Below are 19,955 nucleotides of genomic sequence, written 5' to 3'. Positions count from 1 at the left end.
AAGGTATCTCCTATTCTCTGCACAGGTGTGGCTGGTTTCTGTTCTTGAAAATTGTTTCTAACACAAAGTGACTGAAAATTTGTTAAATGTGGATAATCTTCATTCTTGTGAAGAATCCATATCTTGGGGCCAGTGCTGTAGCATGATAGGTAAAGCCCCCGCCTGCAGTGGCGGCATCCCATATGGGTGCTGGTTCAAGTCCTGGCTGCTCCACTTCTGATTCAGCTCTCTGCTATGGCTTGGGAAAGCCATAAAGATGGCCCAAGTCCTTGGACCCCTGCACTCACTCAGAAGACCCAGAAGAAGCTCCAGGCTCCTGGCTTTGGATCGGCACATTTTGGGGAGTGAACCACCTGATGGAAGACCTCTCTCTCTCCCTCCCTCTCTTTCTGTAATTCTGCCTTTCAAAAAAATAAATCAATCAAAAAAAATCTATATCTTGACATCTTTTAGAAGTGCTATTTCCAGTTGTCATTTTTGTGTGGAAAAAATTACATAAGACATAGTTCACAAAATAAATAATGAATAAAGCAATGGAAATTTCTTTGAAATTTTAAGTTATCTGTTTATAGTGAAGCTTTATCCTTAAAAGAAATTAATTGCTCATAACTCTCCTTTAAAATACATAATAGTACAATTAACACTTTGAATTTCTCCTCTCTCTCCTTGCAAAGGAATACCTAGGGGCAAACATTTGGCAGAGTGGTTAAGACGCCAGCTAGGACTCCAGCATCCCATGTTGAAGAGCTTGGCTTTGAGACCCAGCTCCACTTCCAATTCCAGCCTCTTGCTAATGCACACCCTGGGAGGCAGCAGATGATGGTTCAAGTACTTGGGTCCCTGCTACCCACAGGGTGGGCATGGAATGAGTTCTCAGCTTCAGCCTGTCCCAGGGACTGATGCATTTGGAAAGTGAACCAGAGTGAACCAGAAGATAGGGGTTTCTTTCTCTTTCTCATTCTCTCCAAATAAAACAAAAATTTAAAGATAAGTAATTATAATCTGAAAAATGCAAAGCATACTGGAACGAGAATCTGGAAACCTACGATCTTCTACATTCATCACTCAGTCTATAATCTGAATGAATAACTTCCAAATCTACATCTATTCACAAATAAAGGGGTCAGGTGTAATCAGTAATTTCCAAACTGGGCTATTCAAAGCCTTGGGGATTCTATAGGCTTCAGGGGAAAAAGGATGGAGGATAATTAAGAATTTGTAATTCTTAAAAAGAGCTCAAAAGTCACTATCCTATCTGATACACAAAAATATTTTTAATATCCAAAATCCTATCATTCTATTACTTTATCCTATTAAATACTGCTGTTAGTCTCACATTTTTTATTGGAAAAATCGAATACCGAATGTACATACATCCTCTCAAGAGTAACACAGTTTATACAGTGGAAGTCACTTGGCTCTAACACTAATGGTATCCACCAGTAAGAGATGCTGTATTGTCACATAACTACACATGAAACATGGCCTTCCAGAAATCAGAGAATTATTTAACCCTTGAGTGAGCTAGTCAATTATACTATTAAATATAATTTTACTATCATAAGCATTAAAAAGACATTTAAGAAACTGAATCATTATTTTAAAAATACCTGTACTATAAATTGCAACTCTCTTCTTTCTGCTTCCCATTGTTCTGCTTGTAATCTAAAATCCTCCAATGCTGTCTCCCTGATATGAGACTCCATCTCAGTCTTCTCCTGCTGATGTTTTTCCAACGCTTCCTTTATATGGATAAAATCTTGCTTTACTGTTAGACCAATAAAAATTATCTTTCTTCCTTCAACCTAAGTTTAAATGTACAAAGGGGCTCTTCTTACCTACAGATTGTTAAAACTCATTATAATTCATGTTAAAATTGTTAAATACAACTATTGTTTTGATCATCAGAATGTAGATCTAGATAAAAAGCTATGATTACCTTTTCAATTTAAGAAACATGTAATATACACTTACATATATGGCATATATTTGACTCAACGTTTCTGTAAACTTTAATGTCAGAGACAAAAACAAAGCAGATTTCAGCTAACATGGAAATCTCCAAAAAGAAACTATTTGGATCATCCTTGATTAGTTAAAATAAATTTGACAGAGAACAATGTATTTACAAAAGGGGAGAAAGAATTTTATGCAGCAAAATCAAGACAAGGAAACTCTAAAAGGTTAAACATTTGAAAAGAAACAAAAAATTTAAGTTTTTAAAAATTTAAAATTACAAGATCTATTCTAGTTCAAAAAATCTTAAAAATATAAAATGTAGGTTTCCTGAGGAACTAAATGTTCCAATAAACAGAAGTTAAAACTAAGTTGACATTAACAGGAGGAGAAAAATTCTATGGTTTATATAAGAAAAAAAAAGGCCCCCAAGTCCATATGAAACTATACAATAAATCTTACCCTTGTAACTTTCACTATTAGAAAGCTAATACAAAGAGACTTGAGGGAGACTTGAGGCATTTTCTCCCTAAAGCTAAATAGTGATCCTTATTCAACTCCTATCTCCCACAAAGGTCTCTGTGCAGATCACCTTAAAGGCAACAGCATAAAACCAAAGCTGAGTCCTCCTAAGTCGCTATCGAGATCTTACCAAGATCTTATGTCTTGAGGTGCAAGCTGACTGATTATAAGGGATGTTGCCATATTTATTTCCCCATAGCTTCAAAACATTTAATGTGGGGAACATTATATAGGCCACCCAAGGACATGCAGCACCAGTCACATTCAAATACTAATGAGCCCTTGTGTACACCGGGCACTGTTCCAGGGACTAAGAATACACAGCAGGAAACAAAAGAGACAAACTCTGACTATTGGTGTGGAAGAAGAGAGCAGCAGACACGCAGACAATGTCTGGGAATCCTTATTTACCTTTTATATTTGGCAAATGCTTCTATAAGATTACTTTTTAAAGGAGATACATTCCCAGAATTTGGAAAAGCCATTTACATTAGTGGTAAATACTATGCTTGTTTAAAGGGGAAACAAAACAAAACAAACAAAACAAAACAAACTTGCTACTTAAAAAAAAAAGGCAATTTAAAATCTACCTTCTAAGTGACTGGCAACTTAAACATCAAGCCACACTTTTATTCTGTGAAATAAAAACAAACCAAAAAAGAGGGAATAAATAGATCATGATAATTTTAGTTAAAGGTAAATATTTTCCACATCATATGTCTAGATAGAACATGTTCTACATAGATAATGAAGTCTACATCAAATGTTTTTGAGGTTTATTGCACATTCAGATAAAAATCTAAGACCCACATTTTCCAACCTTCTAAATCATACTGCTGGGCCAAAAAGGCTACAGATTCTTATATATATGCAATATGCTCACATAAGTATTTTGTTGGTTTTCTTTTTAATTTTGATCAGCGATCTCAAATTGTTTTTCACAAAAGAAACAGTACACATATTCATATACTGCTAAAGCATATTACAGAAGAGAACAACACAAATGTCCCTGGAAAGGGAGGGAGGAGAAAGGAAGGAACGTAACCCAAGAATAACTTCCAGTGATGTACAACATCTCAGTGGGTATTATATGAGTATACAGAAAAATTCCTTCATAAAAATATTTTACCTGCAGAGTTTTTTCTAGTCTGCTTTTCTCTTTCATAAGCAAATCATATTCTCGATGGCAATTTTGAATTATATTGTCTCTTTCCTCCAAGTCATGTTCAAATCTTCTGCATTCTTCTTTCCATTTCTCCTGGGAAGTCTGAAATTCTTTCTCAATCTCATTTGTCTTTCCTTGAAGTTCAGAATTCTGAGCTATTAAAACATAATAATAGGTATATTTACAACCATGAAGTAAATCAGCAGAGGTTCAAAAACCTGGGCATTGGCACTGGGTTCATTTATAAGATGACCTTAGGACAAAGCCCTTTCACTCCGTAAACTCTTGGAAAGCTTACAATTCCTGAATCTTTCCAAAATTTCTGAATTTGTTCTTCCTCTCAAAGATGATTTTACCATGGAACAGTGTGGCATCTTCCTGAATATATCCCCAAGTGGAGATGCATCCCTAGCACTCTACTACTGTTTCTCCTACCCAAGACAACAAAGCCATTTTTCCCCCTGAGTGGACATGGCCACGTCAGAGTGACTGGTTAGAGTTGCAGACACTCTGCTTTCTTTCTTTTTTTGTTGTTGTTGTTGACGACAGGCAGAGTGGACAGTGAGAAAGAGAGAGAGACAGAGAGAAAGGTCTTCCTTTGCCGTTGGTTCACCCTCCAATGGCCGCCACAGCCGGTGCGCTGCGGCCGGCGCACCGCACTGATCCAAAGGCAGGAGCCAGGTGCTTCTCCTGGTCTCCCATGGGGTGCAGGGCCCAAGCACTTGGGCCATCCTCCACTGCACTCCCGGGCCACAGCAGAGAGCTGGCCTGGAAGAGGGGCAACTGGGACAGAATCCGGTGCCCCAACCGGGACTAGAACCCGGTGTGCCGGCACCGCAAGGCAGAGGATTAGCCTATTGAGCCACAGTGCCGGCCAACACTCTGCTTTCAATCCAGCTTCCTGCTAGTGTGCATGTACCCTGGGAAGCAGCAGATGATGGCTCAGTACTTGAATCCCTGTCACCCACATGGGAGACCCAGATTGAGCTTCAGGCTCTTGGTCCCAACCTGGCCCAGCCCTGACTCTTGTAGGCATTTGGAGCATGATATTCCAGCAGATGGTGGAAGTCTCTGTATCTCTCTTTCAAATAAAATGTGTGTGTGGTTGGGAGAGACTGTGGCATAAAGGGCTACTTTTAAAAAGACTCACTAGATCACAAAATACAACATTTGACTATTGGCAACAAACTGTTGTGATGCACCCAACACTGAGACCATCATAAAACTGAGGCTGGGGGGGAGTGGGGAGCCGACACTGGCGTAGTGGGCTAAGCTTCCACCTGCAGTGCCTGTGTCCCATATGGGTGCCAGTTCTAGTTCCAGCTGCTCCTCTTCCAATCCAGCTCTCTGCTATGGCCTGGGAAAGCAGTAGAAGATGGCCCAAGTGCTTAGGTCCTTGCAACCACATAGGAGACCCAGAAGAAGCTCCTGGCTCCTGGCTTTGGATCGGCCTAGCTCCAGTTGTTGCAGCCATTTGGGGAGTGAACCAGCAGGTGGAAGACCTTTCTCTCTGTCTCTCTCTCTCTCTCTGTAACTCTACCTCTCAAATAAATAAATAAAATCTTTTTTTAAAAAAACTAATTCTCAAAAAAAAAATTAAAAAGAAAAAAAATCTGAGGTTGGGAACCTTTGCTCAAACCCTTAGAACCACAGCTCTTTAGGTGCTACTGTCCTCTCTCCCTACTACTTCAGTGGTAACCTCTCAACACACTACCACCGCTGCTATGTTTCACTATCTAGAAAACAATTTAAGGGAAGCCCTTCACCTCTGACTCCAACACCTACCACCTAATTAAACCTCTTCAGACTCTCTGACCCCCAGAGAACAAAAAAGCTTCCTAGTTAGGCTGGTGTGAGGAGCCAATGAGGAAATACGTACAAATTCACTTGTTAAACAAACAAAGCCAGTTACATCTGCAGCATTTCTTTTAAATTATATTTCTTCATGCTTTTAATAGACCATACAGTCATACAAAAGGTACAAAAGAATATACCTTAAAAATCTCCCTTCCATTCCGCTGCCATCTCTAGCAGAGGGTGCTTCATGATCAGGCATCCAGGACTGTACGTAAGGAGTCTGAGGACGTTTTGATTCCTGATCCTTTACAATTGGCCTAATTTTCTTTTCTTTCCTGTTTGAAAGGTTTAGGATCTTCTCTTCATCTTTATTTTTCTAGAATTTCATACTGTTATGCCTTCAAGTAGGTCTATTTCTTTACATAATAATGAGCGTTCAAGGAGCGCTTTCAATCTGGCCACTCCTATTCCTTAGTCCTAAAACATTACCTTGAGTACTACAGACCAGTAGTCCCTGCCCTCCCCTTTTCCCTTCCTGTCACTATTCCCTATTATTTAGGTGGGCCCTCAAATTTTCTTTTTGCTTCTTTCCTATTTTTCCATGTCTCTCTTGTTTATATTAATTTCTGGTAGATTCCTTTCATCTTCATCCTCAATGCTTCTATTGGTATTTTTCATCTCTGCTTTCATATTTTTAACTCCTAAGTCTTTTCTTTCTTATAGCATTGAGTTTCTGCCTCATGGGCAGAATATATTCTCTTTCAGCTCTGAGGATATTATTATTGCTTATCTTTAAATCTTCCCTGCAGAGTCTCTACTTCTTCCAAATTGACTTTTCTCTCTCCTTTTTAGAGACTTTCCTCAAATATCCAGTAATTTTTGGTTGTCTACTCTCAATGCAGAGTGAGGAACTGTAAGTGTAGTACATTTTATACCCCTATGCCAAGGAGCCCGTCACCTAGATTCTGAGCTTGAGGGCAGATGTTGATAACCATGGTCTTCACTTGGAGGTGGTATCACTGAGTCATTTATTGGGAAATCACCAACATCAGTGATGTTAGTTTTTCCTAGTAGCTTAGTCAGGTGACCCACAGAAAAGTCCTCCAAGTTCATGAATGTAATATGAAATCTGAGGAAACCAGTAGAAAAAGGAAGCCAAGCCGGCGCTGTGGCTCGTTAGGCTAATCCTCCGCCTTGCGGTGCCGGCACACCAGGTTCTAGTCCCGATCAGGGGACCGGGTTCTGTCCCGGTTGCCCCTCTCCCAGGCCAGCTCTCTGCTGTGGCCAAGGAGTGCAGTGGAGGATGGCCCAAGTGCTTGGGCCCTGCACCCCATGGGAGACCAGGATAAGTACCTGGCTCCTGCCATCGGATCAGCACGGTGCGCCGGCCGCAGCGCGCCGGCCGTGGCGGCCATTGGAGGGTGAACCAACGGCAAAGGAAGACCTTTCTCTCTGTCTCTCTCTCTCTCTCTCACTGTCCACTCTGCCTGTCAAAAATAAAAAAAAAAAAAAAAAAAAAAAGGAAGCCAAAAGAAATAATGCCTCTATGCTATCTTCCTGCATCTTCCAGCTTCAAAGACCCTGTATTTCATGATCTACAGATATTAAACCTCCTGACTTCCACTAAGAAGTAGAGCGTTCAAACTGTTCTAAAGATTTAAATCCTCATGAGAACATGTCCATCCTGTACCTGCCTTCTTGTCTGATGGGAGCAGCCTGATGCATAGGACAAAGATCCTCCAAGCTCATAGCCTCTTTTTTTTTTTTTTTTTTAACAGACAGAGTGAACAGTGAGAGAGAGAGACAGAGGGAAAGGTCTTCCTTTGCAGTTGGTTCACCCTCCAATGGCCGCCACGGCTGGCGCGCTGCGGCTGGCGCACCGCGCTGATCCGATGGCAGGAGCCAGGTACTTATCCTGGTCTCCCATGGGGTGCAGGGCCCAACCAAGCACTTGGGCCATCCTCCACTGCACTCCCTGGCCACAGCAGAGAGCTGGCATGGAAGAGGGGCAACCGGGACAGAATCCGGCGCCCCGACCGGGACTAGAACCCGGTGTGCTGGCGCCGCAAGGTGGAGGATTAGCCTAGTGAGCCGCGGCGCCGGCCCAAGCTCATAGCCTCTTACATCTTCACTGAGTACCCCAGGGAACAGTGTTGTGCCACACAAATCATGATCTCCTTCACATGTACAATTGCTGGCTCACTAAGCAATTTTCTAACAAAAGAAAACTAATCTCTGAAAAAAAAAAAAAAAAAAGAAGAAGAAGAAGAAGAAGTAGAACAATCCCAGAATAGCATGCTCTTGGAAATGAGATCTAAGGACCCAACTGCCTCTCAAGCAGCTTCTTAAAACTCCTACTGCCACTCCCCTTCCCAGTTTCAAAGGTATCTGGTGATTCCTGTCCAGAAACCTTCTGACTATCCAAAAAGTCACCTGCCACCCTTCTCTACTCCTTGCTTAGGATTCTGATGTCTCAGGTCTACTAAATCATTTATTCCTCATCCATTTGCTTTCAGGCTTCCAAAATTTTCTCTCCTGTCACACAGCATATTCTCTCATTACAGGATTATCTGCATAGTATCACAAAACTCCATTAGATGGTTTTTTACTCAACCCTCAACATTTTATTACCGAAATCTTAAAAATCATAGAAAGTTGAAAGTATTCCAGGTGAGTGCTCATAAAAAGTTCTTCAAAAAATTCATGGAAAATAGATTAAATGATAAATTGACTTTGGTACAATATTTTGAAAGCCATGCAGTTTTCTCATAATATACATTCTCCCTTAAATTTTTGAAGATTCCAAGACTCCACAACTACTTATATTTTACTATATTTACTCTATCATCCAACTACCCATGTATCCATCAATCATTCTATCATGCTTCTTTATGCATTTAAAAACAAACTGCAAATAATTCAGCATGTATATCTACAATTCAAGCAGAAAAGGAATGCTACTGAACAAAGGCGACTTGCTAGTTTCCTCCACTCAATCATACCCTTTGTCCAATCATGTTTTCCCACAACTACCCACTTCTTTTTCAAAAGACTTGGCACAGGGGCCAGCGCTGTGGCATAGTGGGTAAAGCTGCCGCCTGCAGTGCTGGCATCCCATATGGGCACCAGTTCAAGTCCTGACCGCTCTACTTCCCATCCAGCTCTCTGGCCAGGTAAAGCAGTAGAGGATAGCCCAAGTCCTTGGGCCCCTGCACCCACGTGGGAGACTCAGAAGAAGCTCCTGGTTCCTGGCTTCAGATCAGTGCAGCTCAGGCTGGTCATCTGGGGAGTGAACCAGTGGAGGAAGACTCTCTGACTCACTCACTCTCTCTCTCTCTCTCTCTCTCTCCCCCTCCCTCTCTGTAACTCTGCCTTTTAAATAAATAAATTAATTAAAAAAAAAAAAAAGACTCGGTATAAAAATACATGATTTGGGCCAGCACCGCGGCTCACTAGGCTAATCCTCCGCCTTGCGGTGCCAGCACACCGGGTTCTAGTCCCGGTCGGGGCGCCGGATTCTGTCCCGGTTGCCCCTCTTCCAGGCCAGCTCTCTGCTGTGGCCAGGGAGTACAGTGGAGGATGGCCCAAGTGCTTGAGCCCTGCATCCCATGGGAGACCAGGATAAGTACCTGGCTCCTGCCATTGGATCAGCGCGGTGCGCCAGCCACATCGCGCTGGCCGCGGCGGCCATTGGAGGGTGAACCAACAGCAAAGGAAGACCTTTCTCTCTCTCTGTCTCTCTCTCACTGTCCACTCTGCCTGTCAAAAAAAAAAAAAAATAGTTAATTTATTTATTTGAAAGAAAGACAGAGAAAGAGAGGGAGAGACAGAGAGAAAAAGACATCTTGTATCCACTGTCTCACTCCCCAGCAGCTGGGGCTGGGCCAGGCTGAAGCAAGGGGCCAGGAACTACATCTGGGTCATCTGGTACATCAGCTACATCTGGTACATCACATGGATGGCAGGGGCACGAGTACTTGGGCCATAATCTGCTTCCTTCCTGCGTGTATTAATAGGGAGCCGAATCAGAAGGGAAGCAGCTGGGCTTTGAACATATATTCTGATAGGGGATGCCGGCATTGCAGATGATGGCTTAATCCATTGTGCCACAATACCAGCTCTTACTATGAATATCCTTGTACACAACTTTAAGTATGAGAACACTGAATGTGAATTCAGGAGATTTAGATTCAGGTTCTGGTTTCACCACTTAGTTACTGATATTTGAAACTGGATGATTTTAAGGATGAAATAAGTGCTTTGTTAACTTCATGGGACTAAACAAATGTTGTTATAATTTTTGTAATGGTTAAGTTTCCTAGTTTTAGCCAGTTGTCCTTGGTTGGTAATAAGTAGGGTTTTTTTTTTGTTGTTGTTTTTTTGGTTTTTTTTGACAGACAGAGTGGACAGTGAGAGAGAGAGAGAGAGAAAGGTCTTCCTTTGCCGCGGGTTCACCCTCCAATGGCCGCCACGGCCGGCGCGCTGGGGCGAGCGCACCGCGCTGATCTGATGGCAGGAGCCAGGTACTTATCCTGGTCTCCCATGGGGTGCAGGGCCCAAGCACTTGGGCCATCCTCCACTGCACTCCCTGGCCACAGCAGAGAGCTGGCCTGGAAGAGGGGCAACCGGGACAGAATCCAGCCCCCTGACCGGGACTAGAACTCGGTGTGCCGGCGCCGCAAGGCGGAGGATTAACCTAGTGAGCTGCGGCGCCAGCCATCAAATAAATAAATTAACTTTTTTTTTTTTTTTTTTTTTTTTGACAGGCAGAGTGAACAGTGAGAGAGAGAGACAGAGAGAGAAAGGTCTTCCTTTGCCGTTGGTTCACCCTCCAATGGCCATCGCTGCAGCCGGTGCACCGCGCTGATCCGATGGCAGGAGCCAGGAGCCAGGTGCTTTTCCTGGTCTCCCATGGGGTGCAGGGCCCAAGCACCTGGGCCATCCTCCACTGCACTCCCTGGCCATAGCAGAGAGCTGGCCTGGAAGAGGGGCAACCGGGACAGAATCCGGCGCCCCAACCGGGACTAGAACCCGGTGTGCCGGCGCCGCAAGGTGGAGGATTAGCCTATTGAGCCACGGCGCCGGCTCTAAATTAACTTTTAAAAAAAGAATACTTATAGTAGGGGCAGGGCATGTGATATAGCAAGTTAAGCTCCCACCTGGGACACCCACATCCCATATCAGAGTGCCGGTTTGAGTGCCAACTATTCTACCTCCAATCTAGTTTCCTGCTAATTTGCCTGGGAAGCAGATGATAGCTCAAGTATTTGAGTTCCAACCACCTATGTGAGAGACCTGGATAGAGTTGCTGGCTTCCAGACTCACTGGCCTGGCCCAGCCTCAGCCCCAGCTGTTATGGCCATCTGGGAAGTAAACCAGAAGAAAGAACATCTCTCTCTCATTCTGCCTTTCAAATAATTAAATCTTTTTTTAAAAAAAACAATATTTACCACAACAATATTCTTAATAATCAAGAACTGAACACTATACAAATACCCAAAAATAGAAAATGGAGAAATACAAGTATATGTTTACATAATACTCAACATCAATACCAAGTCCATACAACTATGTAGACAAATTTGACAAACACAATTTGGAAGGAAAGCAGCCAGATACAAAAGACTACGTACTCTATGATTCTATTCATATAACCCATGCTACTGAAAACCAGGATAGTAGTCATGCAGAAGGAAAGGCTTTTGGAAATTTTCTATTCCATGATATGGGTGCTGGATGTGAGTTACATGGTTATCGACACACATTTCTTTACATACTCATATTATACTTAAATAAAAAGGTTTAAGTACAAGCACTATTTAAGATATATTCTGAACGTTAAATCTACTGTCTTCAATTCTAGACACTACACCCTGACATAATAGTTCCTAAAACAAGCAAATCAATAAGATCACTGAGAGTGTTTCTTGAAGAGACAGATTTTCAAGACAGATTCCTGGTCAGGTTACATACAGTGGGGAATCCTAGAATATCACTGAAACCAAACAAAAAAATTCTCTTTGGGATTTTGCTGATTATTCATGGAACAAGTGCTCTAAAAAGAGCAATTATCAGCATTTTAACCCCATTTTCCTTACATACATAACATAAAATAAGTACATAAGTGTTTACATAATTGCCAGAGATTTTACATACACCCAATAAAGTGTACCCAAGAAAGGCCAGTCAATGAATCAAAATGCTACCTCTGATACTACAAGGAATGTACATACATATATAACAGTGAGACATCATATACAATCAAGATACAACCCTGAACATGGGAAGAAATACAAATAGTCTTACCACAGAGTTTTTCTTGGATCCTGTGTGCCTCAGCTAATCTTTCTTCAGCAGCCCGTCTTCCAAGACCAGCTTCCTTTCTAGCGACAGCCAGGTCGTATTCCAGACTTTGTCGCAATGCTTCTCCTTTTTCAACCTCGGACCGTAGCTTGGCAATCTGGCTCTCACAGCTTGCCAGCTAAAAACAGATTCCTGATATCATAACCAAGATTAAAACATGTCTCCAAGATTATGAGATCACACACACAAACACTTAAATTTCTTAGAGAAACTTGTTTCCATAATATTTACAATAATTTATAAATTGACATTTTCTGAAACACTAGAAAATAAGCACTACCTTACTCATCAAATGATATTCATTAAATTTCTTAGAGACTTTACTAGAGAACAAAAAAAAAACAAAATTCTTATATTAACTGTCTATAAAAATAGAGAAATATATTTTAAATCAGAAGTCATATTTTAAAAGCCAAAAAATGCATGACACAGAGTAAGCACTAAAAATTCATTCTCTCTCCTCTTCCCCTTCTACTCCCTAAATGGAATCAAGAAATATATTGCATCAAAATATACTTCAGTAAAAAGTGTCTATATTATTTCTCTTATTTATGACATCAATGATAGAGCGCAAGGTAATAAAAATGCTAATTCTGCAAGGATTTTAATGAACTAATACCTAATCTGTGGCCTTCCATGAAGTAGTATGATAGATTATAGGTCACAGAATTACATGTTATAAGGTCCTTCCCTACCCTGAAATTATGCGATCTGATCAATGACTCAATAATATTCAACACTTGCTATGCATTACCTAGAGTGAAAGACACCAAACAAATACTTCTAGGGCCCCTGATCTTGAGAGATTAAATGTTACAGAAAGTTCTATCGGCCAAGTTTTATAAAAGAGGCAAAAATAAAATGCTATTTCACATAAAAATATTTATTGTTAGAAATGGTAGAAGACAATTATAGGAATGCTTTCATATAAGAAAGGACCGAGCTATTACTTAAGTTAGAACTAAATGATCAGGCCGGCGCCGCGGCTCACTAGGCTAATCCTCCGCCTAGCGGCGCCGGCACACCCGGTTCTAGTCCCGGTCGGGGCGCTGGATTCTGTCCCGGTTGCCCCTCTTCCAGGCCAGCCCTCTGCTGTGGCCAGGGAGTGCAGTGGAGGATGGCCCAGGTGCTTGGGCCCTGCACCCCATGGGAGACCAGGAAAAGCACCTGGCTCCTGGCTCCTGTCATCGGATCAGCGCGGTGCGCCGGCCGCGGCGGCCATTGGAGGGTGAACCAACGGCAAAAGGAAGACCTTTCTCTCTGTCTCTCTCTCTCACTGTCCACTCTGCCTGTCAAAAAAAAAAAAAAAAAGAACTAAATGATCATATTATTAAACAAAGAAGCTTCAGAAGGATTTCTGAGGAATCCGGAATTACCATATGCAGTTGTCAATGTGTAGTGTGGCAGAGGCTACACATTTTTTTCATACAGAAAGAATTTATGAAATAAGAATTTACAAATATCCATTAATAGTTAAAGAAAAAAATCATAGAACGTCCTTCCTTATAAATTCAAGGTAATTCTATTGTTTGTTTCAGATGCAAACCATCCCTCCCCGATCATTTCCTTCTCCTCATTAAGAATTTAGTTGTTGGCCCAGCATTATGGTGAAGTCGGTTAAGCCACCATTTGCGACACTGGTAGCCCATATTAGAGTGTGGGTTAGACACCTAGCTGCTCTGCTTCCAATCCAGCTTCCTGCTAATGCACCGGGGAAGGTAAAACAGGATGGCCCAAGTGCTTGGACCTATGCCACTAATGTGGAAGACCAGAATGGAGTTCCTGGTTCCTGGCTTCAGCCTGGCTCAGACCTGGTTATTGTAGCCGTTTGGAGAGTAAACCAGCAAATGGAATATCTGTGTGTGTGTGTGTGTCTGTGTGTGTATGTGCCTTTCTCTTGCTCTTTCAAGTAAATAAAATAACCTTAAAAAATAAGACAAAAATCAGGGCCAGCACCATGGTGCAGTAGGTTAATCCTCCGCCTGCGGCACCGGCATCCCATATGGGTGCCAGTTCTATTCCCAGCTGCTCTTCTTCCAATCCAGCTCTTTGCTATGGTCTGTGTAACTCTGACTTTCAAATAAATAAATCTTTTAAAAAGAAAAACATTGAGTAATTTTTTAAATTTATTTGAAAGCAGAGTTAGAGAGAGAGGTAGAAACCGAGAGAGAGAGGTCTTCTATCCAATGGTTAACTCCCCAGATGGCCACAACAGGCGGAGTTGCGCCAATCCGAAGCCAGGAGCCAGGAGCTTCTTCCGGGTCTCCCACACAAGTACAGGGGCCCAAGGACTTGGGCCATCTTCTGGATTGTAAGAGGAACAGCCGGGACTAGAACTGGTGCCCACATGGGATGCCGGCACTTCAGGCCAGGGCTTTAACCTGCTGCGCCACAGCATCAGCCCCAGAAAAAAAGTCGAGTAATTTCTATTTTACTGACAGGACACACAATAATATTGCTCTTGGTTAACAGAAATAGCCTCAAGATGGTTCTGACATTGCATGAACAGCCTATTGGAACCTGAACATAGTGAGGACATCCTTGCCAGTAGAAATGGGATTCCCATGATCCACAGTGGAATCACAATTATTTAAACCATAATGTGGACTTATTTACAACAAAGTGCCTATTAAAGGGAAGCCTTTGGGAAATGAGGCAGTGATTGCACTTACCCTTTACTGCAGTTTGTTTACTACAAATCCTGAGGGAGAGGGGAAAGAAAGCTAAATCTCACTATTCTAGAGAACTTATGCATACAAAATTATAATCACAGGGCTTTAGACAGAAAACCAGAGTTTTTATGGTGACTTTAAGAGAATCTCTTATCCCTTATAGCTCCAAGGCAGATATGGCTAAGGACCCATCTGAAAATCAAGTTATGGAGAATTCAGAATTATAAACTGAGTGGAGAGTCTCATCATGTTCTACTGTTAAAATAGTACCAGTTAGGCATTAAATAGGAAGGAAAGACATGGGATGAGGACTTTTGAAATTAAACAAACCAGGAGCTGGCATTGTGGCATAGAGTTAAGTCACTACCTGCAATGCCAGCACTCCACATGAGTACAAGTTCAAGTCCCAGCCACTCCACTTCCAGTTTGGCTCCCTGCTAATGCACCTGGGAAAGCAGCAGAAAATGGCCCAAATGCTAGGGCCCCAGAGCCCACATGGGAGACCCAGTTGAAGCTCCTGGCTTCAGCCTGGCCCAGCCTTGGCCATTGAGTCTATTTGGGGAGTGAAGCAGCGGATGGAAGATCTCTGTCTCCCCTCTCTCTGTAACTCTGCCTTTCAAATAAATATATCTTTTTTAAAAAAGAAATTAGACAATCCTACAAACTATGAATTGCAAAAGCCCCCTGAACACCCCTTACCATGAAAAGCAAGCTCTCATCTCTTAGAGGAAATTAGCCTTCCCTTGCTTAAAGCTTTGGAAATGACCACATCTGAAGTAGCTACCTTGTAAGATTTGCAAGATTCACTTCCACCAGCCTCTGTCACCACAGACTGACTCAGACCTCAGTATGCCATGGCAGAGAAATGCATGGTTTGCTCCAGGAGAACTTAGCTTATCTAGGGAAAGAAACATAAGATCTTGCTAATCTGGTGTTAGCAGGAATCTGGATAACATGTATAGGATTGAAGTGGATTTAATAAACTAGCTCCAGCAGTTGGCTGGGGTGGGCAACTGCAAACTGAATTCAACATTAGTCTACAATTATTTAATAAGGACAAAACACCAGTACTTCCCTGATACAGCACAGAGACCTGAGGAGCAAACCAAAACACTGTAAAACACATGGAATGGGAAGCACAGGCATCCTCAGAAAGTTCTGGGGCAGCTAACCTCTATATGCCAGAGAAAGTAGTGGAAAGTGGAGATAATAATATGTCACCACTGAATCCCAAACTTCAGTAAGAATGGTGTAATCCCAGCGTGGCAAAGGCCAATTGGTAGCAATTAACCAACAGTGACAAGGTGAGAACAGCTGCTATAATGGGCATTGGAATATAATTGTATTCATATTACTGTGACTGAAATTCAGTATGTTTTTAATATATATAAATATAAATTACACAAAGAAAGGGAGAGTTGAGGTGGGGGAAGGTCTTCCACATGCTGGCTTACTCCCCAAATGGTCAAAATGGCTGGGGCTGGGCCAGGCTGGATGGAGTTCCAGCCAGGAGCCTGGAACTTCATCCAGGTCCCCAACGTGGGTGGCAGGGGGCCAGGTATTTGGGCCATCATTTGCTGCTTTCCCAGGCACATTAGCAGGGAATTGGATTGGAAGCAGAATCAAACCAGCATTCCAAAATGGGATATCAGTATTGCAGGAGGCAACTTAACCCACTATGCCACAACACCAACTTCAGTGTGTATTTTATATTTACAGCACATCTTAATTCAGACCAGCCATATTTCAAGTGCTCAAAAGACACAAGAGGGCTGGCACTGTGGCATAGTAGGCTAAGTCTCTACATGCAGCACCAGTATCCCATACAGGCGCTGGTTCGTGTCCCGGCTGCTCCTCTTCCTATCCAGCTCTCTTCTATGGCCTGGGAAAGCAGTAGAAGATGGCCCAAGTGCTTGGACCCCTGCACTCACGTGGGAGTCCTGGATGGTATTCTGGAAGAATCTCCTGGCTCCTGGTTTCAGATGGGCCCAGCTATAGCCACTGCAGCCATTTGAGGAATGAATCAGTGGATGGAAGACCTTTCTATATCTCCCTCTATCTGTAACTCCTCCTTTCAAATAAATAAAATCTTAAAAAAAAAAAAGACACAGGAGGCTAATAGCAACTACATTGGAGAAGTTCTACAATAATATTTTTCCTAAGCAAAGAGAAAAATCTTTAAGTCTACTGAGCAGAATTCTGACTTGAATCACTAAAATAGGAAAAATATGAGTCCCTCCATCAGATCCCAGACTCCTTGAAACTCCCTGACACAGCAATTCCACAAGTATATACTATAAATCTTCTCCCAAGCTTTCTTCAATGGGGAAGGTAGAAACTTTAACTGTAGATTAGTATATGATGATATTTCTCCCATACAACAGACCCAGGAAACAAACTATAGAAATGGGAGTGGCCTCTGATATACCAAGACCTAATAACTTTATCATCTACTAACCCATTCACTAGGTTCTCCCACCCCAATCCCTTGGAACTTGGACTCTAACTTTATGAAAGAGATCTTAATTTCCAAGGCTAACACTTCTACCAGGTGATATAAAATGATGCAGTTTAATATATACTACAGTATGGATGAACTTCGAAAACAGTATAAGTGAAATAAGACCAAAAAAAATAGGTGGAGGGGTCAAATATTGCATGGTTCCACAAGAATCTGTCCAGAAAATACATATTTATAGAAACAAAAAGTAGAGGTCAACAGGGGGCTGGAGGAGAGATGGATAGGACGTTATTCATTAATGTAACACAGTTTCTTTCAGGGTGATGAAATATTTTGGAATAGATGGTGACGGTTGCACAACACAATGAATGTTAACTAATGCCACTGAATTGTACATTCAAAAATGGATTAACATGTCAATTGTTACATATTTCATCACAACAAAAAATTATAATTCATTAAATTGAAATCTGAGGCTAATTTTTGGTGTCCTTATGCTACTGAAACAACAGATAAAGAAAAATCACCCTATTGATATGGTGAACAATCCTCACTACCAAGGGATAGTGAGACAGCAAAAACCTTGAAAACCTGGGGTTCAACAGTGTGATTCAGCCCATGTGTACCTACAGAAATCCAATGGAGGCAGAAACAATAAGCAATCAATTTGAAATTCTCAAAAATGAAGATTTGGTCACCCTGCCAAGAGAAATGTTGACAGAGGATAAAGGAAATACGGATTTGGTTGTGAAAGAAGTGATAGATATCAACTTAAACCTTAGTAGAAACTCTATGAATAAGGACTACAGCAACTTCACATATATTTGTTGGATGTATATATCAGTGATTTTTTTCTTCTTTCTCCTCTTGCTTTTTAACATTGGTAGTGCTTAACTCTTTTTTAAAAAAAGATTTTATTTATTTATTTGAAAGGTAGAGTTACACACAGTGAGAGGGAGAAACATAGAGAAAGGTCTTCTATCCACTGGTTCACTCCCCAAGTGGCTGCAACGGCCGGCTGGAGCTGCATCGATCCGAAGCCAGGAGCTTCTTCTGGGTCTCCCACGTGGGTACAGGGGCCCAACTGCTTGGGCCATCTTCTACTGCTTTCCCAGGATCAGAAGAGGACAGCTGGGACTCAAACTGGCGCCCACAAGGGATGCTGGCGTCACAGGAGGAAGATTAGCCTACTGTGCCACAGTGCCGGACCCATGCTAAATGTTTTTTCTTAGAGATTTATTTTATTTATTTGAAAGAGTTACAGAGAGAGGTAGAGACAGAGAGAGAGAGAGGTCTTCCATCTGCTGGTTCACCCCTCAGATGGCCGCAACGGCCAGAGCTGCACCGATCCAAAGCCAGGAGCCTCTTCCGGTCTCCCACATGGGTGCTGGGTCCCAAGCACTTGGGCCATCCTCCACTGCTATCCCAGGCCACAGCAGAGAGCAGGATCAGAAGAGGAGCAGCCGGGACTAGAACCGACGCCCATACAGGATGCCGGCACCTCAGAACAGGGCATTAACCCGCTGTGCAACAGCACCAGCCCCTCTGTGCTTAACTTTTAAATTTAACTTTTATTTAAGCTTGTTTTTTATTTGAAGACAGAGCAACAGCAACAGACAGATATCTGCTGATTCACTTCACAAATTCAAGGGCAAGCCAGGCAGAAGCCAGTAGCCAGGAACTCCATCCAGGTCCACCACATGAGTATTTGAGTCATAATCTGCTATACAGTACAGTACAAGGTACACAGCAGCAGGAAGCTGGTTCAGATGCAAAGGCTCTGGGACTCAAACCAGCACTCTAATGAGTACCCCAGGCAGCAGCATAATCCACTGCACCACAACACACAGCACCAACTCCTAAACTTAACTGTTAAACTTAATTTCAATTACATTCATATGACATCAAATTATGTGAATCTCTTTGGCAGGGCATGTATCATCTGTGAAACAGGTGAAACAACTAACAGACCTCTGTGTCTCCAATTGTGGAGAAGGCAAGAGGACCTTCGTATAGAGCATATTTGAGTCGTAACCTTATTGTTATGCAGCTACAGGATAATGCTGAATGGGAGTTAAATATGAAGAGAACAGTGCTATCAGTTGCTGAAAAGCACAAGGTGTGAACTGCCAATTATGTGCCTGTTTGATCCCAGATCCATTCCCAAACTCCTTCTTTTGCTGTACTCCATAACATCACAGGAACTATAATTTTCATGCTCCATTGCCAAATGATTCTACCACTGATAATAGCGGCATCTATTGTGGTTCCAGCTCTCCATCTCTGCCTCAAGTCCCAAAACCGGTAGCAACAGCATGTTTGTCTCCCATCAAACAGCCCTAACTTCTGGATTTGGTTATATTATCTACTCCCATTGGCTCCCTGACCTACAGGTGGTGTTGGCCTCATCACTCCCTGCTTGACTGTACAACTACTCCCCTTTATTAATGAACATCTTTTTATCTGATTGAACTTTATTTGATTTCCAATACTACCCACATAGCCGACAGAAAAATATCCTCTGCCCAGGAAGTGGTTTTCAGTACATGCACTATATGTGTAACAACATGAACAAAATGGTATCTCCCTTTTTTAAAACATGTCTGTGGAGAAAGGTGTGTGGCAAAATGGTTGGATCACCATTCAGGATGCCTGCATCCCAGGTCAAAGTGCCCGATTCAAATCCTGGCTACACTACTTCCAATCCAGCTTCCAGCTGATGCACACAATGGGAGGCAGTAGATGATGGCTCAAACACTTGGGTCTCTACCCAAAATTGAGATCTGGGTTCCTGGCTTCAGCCTGACTCAGCCTGGCTATTATGGCCATTTGGGGAGTGAAACAGTGGATAGAGGATCTCTCTGTGTATCTTTCAAATAAAATAAAAATAAAAAATTTTAAAACATGTCTACATTATTATTCTTCATAGCTTCCTTTATGCTTCTACAGCATGCCTCACTGGATAGGAAGAGGAACAGCTGGGACATGAGGCAGTGCCCATATGGGATACTGTGCCACA

The 19,955-nt window shown here is 42.3% G+C and overlaps 1 protein-coding gene across 6 annotated transcripts in view; it reads right to left on the bottom strand.

The window, feature by feature from the left end:
- The window catches only part of CCDC171 (coiled-coil domain containing 171), a 394,098-nt gene that overhangs the window by 348,664 nt on the left and 25,479 nt on the right, over nucleotides 1-19,955 (bottom strand). For 5 of the 6 annotated variants that reach the window (XM_089317363.1, XM_089317367.1, XM_070052470.2 and 2 more), the window contains 2 exons: nucleotides 11,747-11,921; nucleotides 3,608-3,798 (listed from right to left, as the gene is read on the bottom strand). In XM_089317363.1, the coding sequence (XP_089173489.1) occupies nucleotides 3,608-3,798; nucleotides 11,747-11,921 (366 nt within the window). Of the gene's footprint in view, nucleotides 1-1,610; nucleotides 1,743-3,607; nucleotides 3,799-11,746; nucleotides 11,922-19,955 lie in introns of all 6 variants that reach the window. The other variant, XM_089317359.1, reaches the window with a different exon arrangement.

Source organism: Oryctolagus cuniculus, chromosome 1 (genome assembly GCF_051225735.1).
Source record: "Oryctolagus cuniculus isolate XC-2025 breed Fujian yellow rabbit chromosome 1, ASM5122573v1, whole genome shotgun sequence".
NCBI classification, from domain to species: Eukaryota; Metazoa; Chordata; class Mammalia; order Lagomorpha; family Leporidae; genus Oryctolagus; species Oryctolagus cuniculus.
The sequence above is the reverse complement of the archived record's forward strand: the minus strand, read 5'-3'. Positions and strand labels throughout refer to the sequence as shown.